The 4,191-nt window shown below is 53.9% G+C and overlaps 1 protein-coding gene across 2 annotated transcripts; it reads left to right on the forward strand.

Moving 5' to 3' along the window:
- Positions 1-911: 911 nt before the first annotated feature.
- cxxc5b (CXXC finger protein 5b) lies at positions 912-3,359 on the forward strand. 2 transcript variants are annotated; one of them, XM_037675431.1, is made up of 2 exons: positions 912-1,063; positions 1,866-3,359. In XM_037675431.1, exon 2 carries the CDS (start codon positions 2,024-2,026, stop codon positions 2,915-2,917), a length of 894 nt encoding a protein of 297 aa, XP_037531359.1. In that variant the 5' UTR covers positions 912-1,063; positions 1,866-2,023; the 3' UTR covers positions 2,918-3,359. The 2 variants fall into 2 exon arrangements, with proteins under 2 accessions (XP_037531359.1, XP_037531360.1); XM_037675432.1 differs by lacking the exon at positions 912-1,063 and adding an exon at positions 1,127-1,205.
- Positions 3,360-4,191: the final 832 nt, after the last annotated feature.

Here is a 4,191-nt window from a genome sequence, read left to right on the forward strand (position 1 = left end):
AACATTTAATATGCTAACTAGAACTAGCTAACATTTAATATGCTAACTAGAACTACCTAACATTTAGCATGCTAAGTAGAACTAGCTAATATTTAGCATGCTAACTAGAACTAGCTAACATTTAGCATGCTAACTAGAACAGAAACTACAGCATAACATTGTTAGCACGCTGCTATTTAGCAAATCTCCAAATAACACATTATATATAACATCTTAGAACATATTGATAATATTTGCTAGGAAAAAAATGTATATTTTTTCTTATTGACTTTAGTTTTGCTTAAGAGCTGAAAAACGGATTCCTTTTATCTTAGCTCTATTAGTTGGCAACATTTAGCATGCTAATTTTGCTAACAGACATGAATGGACAAATATTTGCTGAAACAGTAGGATGCTAGCTTTTTTAGCAAATTTCTAAATAACAAATTAAAAATGTAAATAAAATATTTTAGCGCATTCTGTCAACAAGTCTAAGTTTTAAAAAAGCATCAACTTCCGGTCTGGTTATTTTTGGTTGTGGCCTTTTATTCATTAAAAACACAAAGTTGTGAGAAAGTTGTGAAACACTAAAACAACAACAAACGTGTGTAACATAAAGCTGGTGTGAGCTGAAAAACACGCACATCTTTATTTTTGTGGTGAAGGAGCAATAAACATTTATTGTCGCTCGCTGCACTTGTGATCGTGAACGACGCAGTGAAATGTTGGTCTAAGGTCCTGGTCTCCGTGGACCTGTCCTGGCGGTCCTGGTCTCCGTGGACCCGTCCTGGTCTCCGTGGACCTGTGCTGGTCTCCGTGGACCTGTGCTGGTCTCCCAGTGCGCGGGCAGCTGCTGGACCCTCCCGGGGCTCTGGCCACACACAGCAGCCTTCGCCCGTCTGTCGAGTCCACTTCGCATTTTGAGCGACGCCCCCAAATTCCGTGCCGAGTGTTTGCAGACCCTCCGGGACGGAGAGGTGGAGGAGGACTCGGCAGCTCCGCCGTCCATATACGCTCACGATCGGCTTTCGGTCCATGACTTCATCGAGTATTTGACAGGAGAGGCCGGGTCGCGTCGGGAAAGGTGAGCTGGCTGTTTTTCCTCCACACTTCCTGTCGGTTCCGGGGGGCTGTTTTCGTCGCCCTTTTCCTGCGCGCGGCTCCGTGTCGCAGCGGCCGCTCGGACTGGTCAGCTCGCCGTGGCGTCGGCCGAGCCGTCCTCTGAGGTAACCCGAACCAGGCTCCGACGATCAGCGTGGCCTCCCGACCGACCCTCCACCCGCCTCGAACTCTTCCGCCGTGAACACGCAAGTGTTCCGACACGAATCCCGGGGCTAGCGTTTCCATAAATGTGGCCACGGAGCACAGCCCGGTCCGTTTTTATCCTCAGCGACCGCATCGTTGCGCACCTCGCTCCTCGTCGTCGACAGACAAAAGGCAGCCTGTGCGTGCGTTCCGGACGCTGCCGTCTTTATTCCGCCTCGGCTGGCACACATAACTGCAGTCGTCAAAATGTATTTGAAAAGCGCGCTCCACATTTGACCTGCGCATATGCGCATATCTTTGCATATTGTTGTCGCTCTGTTATTGATTGCATTGATATACCGTGAAATTCTTAAAGGGATACTGCCTCTTGTATGCGGAAATCCTTGGCAAGGCATGCGCGGTCGCGCACACGGTCGTGTTCACCTCGATCTGCTGGTTTCTCCCAGACCCTGACTGGCGTGTTGTTTATTAAATGCAGGTTTCCAGCTTTATTCCCCTCGCTGGTTTGCAGCCTGCTGGTAAACACACAACCCCCTGCTCCCTGTTCTCTGTCTTTCTGTGTCGTCCCTCCAACACTTCCATTCTTAACCTTCCTGTCTTCATCCCCTCTTCATTTCCAGCTCTCCAGGACTCTGAAGCTGCTGCAGAGAATGGGAATAGGGACACAGGCCAAGGCTTGCCGTTTTGGCTGAAGTATCAGCAGGACAGTTGTCAGCCCATCAGCTCCAGTCCCCTCCTCACTCGAGCACACAAGGACAAACAGCCCCCAGCCACTGCTATGTCCACCGCGGTAGACATCGCCGGCCCTTCTTCCCCAGACCAGGCCCACAGCAGTGCTAAAATCCCCAACGAGCCTCTGAGACCGAGCCTGAAGCGGTCCAACCACCCCTACAGCCTCTCCCATTACATCTCCACCCCTTCCCCTGCTGTCGATGTCAAAGGCCTGATCCAGCCGTCTCCAGCTCAGCAGCGCGCCGCCCAGCCCGGTCACACTAAGCCTCGCCGGGCCCCCTCCTGGCCCGACATGTGGGAGTCGCCCAGCGGGCTCCACCTGGCCCATGCTGCAGAGCTGCTGATGCGTGCCGGGCTGCTGGCTCTCACCCCCACCACCACGGAGCAGGCCAGCCTGGGCACCCAGAGCAGCCAGCCAGCTCAGAGGGAGGCTGCAGAGGCCAAGGGGGGAAAGGGGGACGGAGAGGGAGGTGGATCTGGGCCTGAGGAGGAGGAAGAGGACTCCACTGGTTGTAGCACTGACTTCCAACCCTTCCTCGGCGCTTGGTTTCCCTTTAGCCCCGCTCTCTTCCCCCTGGCGGGCTTTCAGATGGGGGGAGGTCACTGGAGGAGTGCAGCCATGGGAGCCGAAGGTATGGAAGGGCTGGTGGCCGAAGGTTACTCCCCCAGTTCTCTGGGTGGGGGCAGCGGAGGGAGAAGGAAGAGGAAGAGGTGCGGGGAGTGCGTACCTTGCCGACGTCAGACGAACTGCGAACAGTGCAGCAGCTGCCGCAACCGCAAGAGAGGACACCAGATCTGTAAATACAGGAAGTGCGAGGAGCTGAAGAGGAAGCCTGGGGGCCCCGGGTTTGAGAGCAGAGTGTCCGGGTTTGACCTGAGGGGGTCCGACTTTACTTTGGGTCTGGCACAGGAGAGGAGCAGCGGGGCCTTGGATGGATAGTGACGTGCACGTTGGCAGCAGGTGGGCGATTGTTTGGGAGCTGGAGGTCGGAGCAGCACACACAGGACACCAGTCAACACGCTCAGACTGGGAACCAGCACCTCCAGACCCGGAGCCGCAGCTCCGCTCCAGAATGTCCACACTCGTTTCCATCCTTTCTTTTGACAATCAGAGAATTGTGAGAGGAGAAGAAGAAGGATACCAGCGTGTGTCAATGTTACGACGACAACAACGTGCTGTAAATAACTGTAAATACCTGGAAGGCATACGTCTTTTCTACATTGTTTTCCAGTTTGGATGTATCGTGCTCGAAGGACGTGTTTCTGACAGTTCTGCTTGTTGTTCTGGCGTCGCTGCTTCAGTAAGAAACGAGCGAGTTCGGCCTCGGCTAAATTATTTCATGTGCAACTTGTTCTGTATAGCTCTGTTTGCCTTTTCAAATAAAAGAAGTTTGCCTCGTGCACCAGCTTTGTGCTGCGCCTCTTTACCTGCTTCAGCTTTCATGGGGTGTGTGTCCGTTTGCAGCCATGTTTTCGGTGCTTGCACTCGCACGTGCGTGTGGATTATGAGTCACCTAATGGTGTGGCTGAGAGCCTTATCGCAACCCCACAGACACACAAACACCTACACGCTGCCTTGGCGAGCCACCTAAACCTCACGTGCACGCACAATCACCAATACTGCACACACGCGCGTGCTTTTCTCCACGAGTATATATATCACATCCAGACGCACAGATTTCAAACCAAACACGCAGCCAGCTGGACGGGGCTGGGGGGGTGCTTGTTGCCGTAACGATGGCTGATGTGATAAGACCTTCTTCCTCGGCGCCACACTCCAGGGGACCGCAGGGAAGACGTCGCCATGGCAACGGCCGGCCCGAGGTGTCACGCTATAATTGGGCCACGGCTGCACTTCCTGTGAGCCTTCAGTCAGGGGATCGCAGAGGGACCGTGCGCGTCGGTCTGTGTGTGCGTGCGTGCGTCCCCCCGCCGCGTGAGTGTGTGTTTGTGTGTGTTTTGTCAGGCAGAGGGAGTGCGCGCTGCACGCCAGCCAGCGCAGGACACTGCCAACTCATGGAGAAAAACAGCGCGCTCCAACATCACGCCATTACACCCCCCCCCCCCCCCCCAATGAGAAGCAGAGTCCACTCTGCTGCCTCATCTCACACACAAAGGGGGAATTTTAAATTCTTGGATGTAAACCCCCCCATCCTTCTCTCTTCAGAGCTTTTTCTAGTGATTTGGAGCTTAACCCCCCCCCCCCCCCCCCCC

This window comes from Nematolebias whitei, chromosome 4, assembly GCF_014905685.2.
Source record: "Nematolebias whitei isolate Nwh7 chromosome 4, NemWhi1, whole genome shotgun sequence".
NCBI lineage: Eukaryota > Metazoa > Chordata > Actinopteri > Cyprinodontiformes > Rivulidae > Nematolebias > Nematolebias whitei.

Coding starts and splice junctions, on each gene's coding strand:
- cxxc5b (XM_037675431.1), top strand. CDS start 2,024: ATGTCCACCGCGGTAGACATCGCCGGCCCTTCTTCCCCAGACCAGGCC.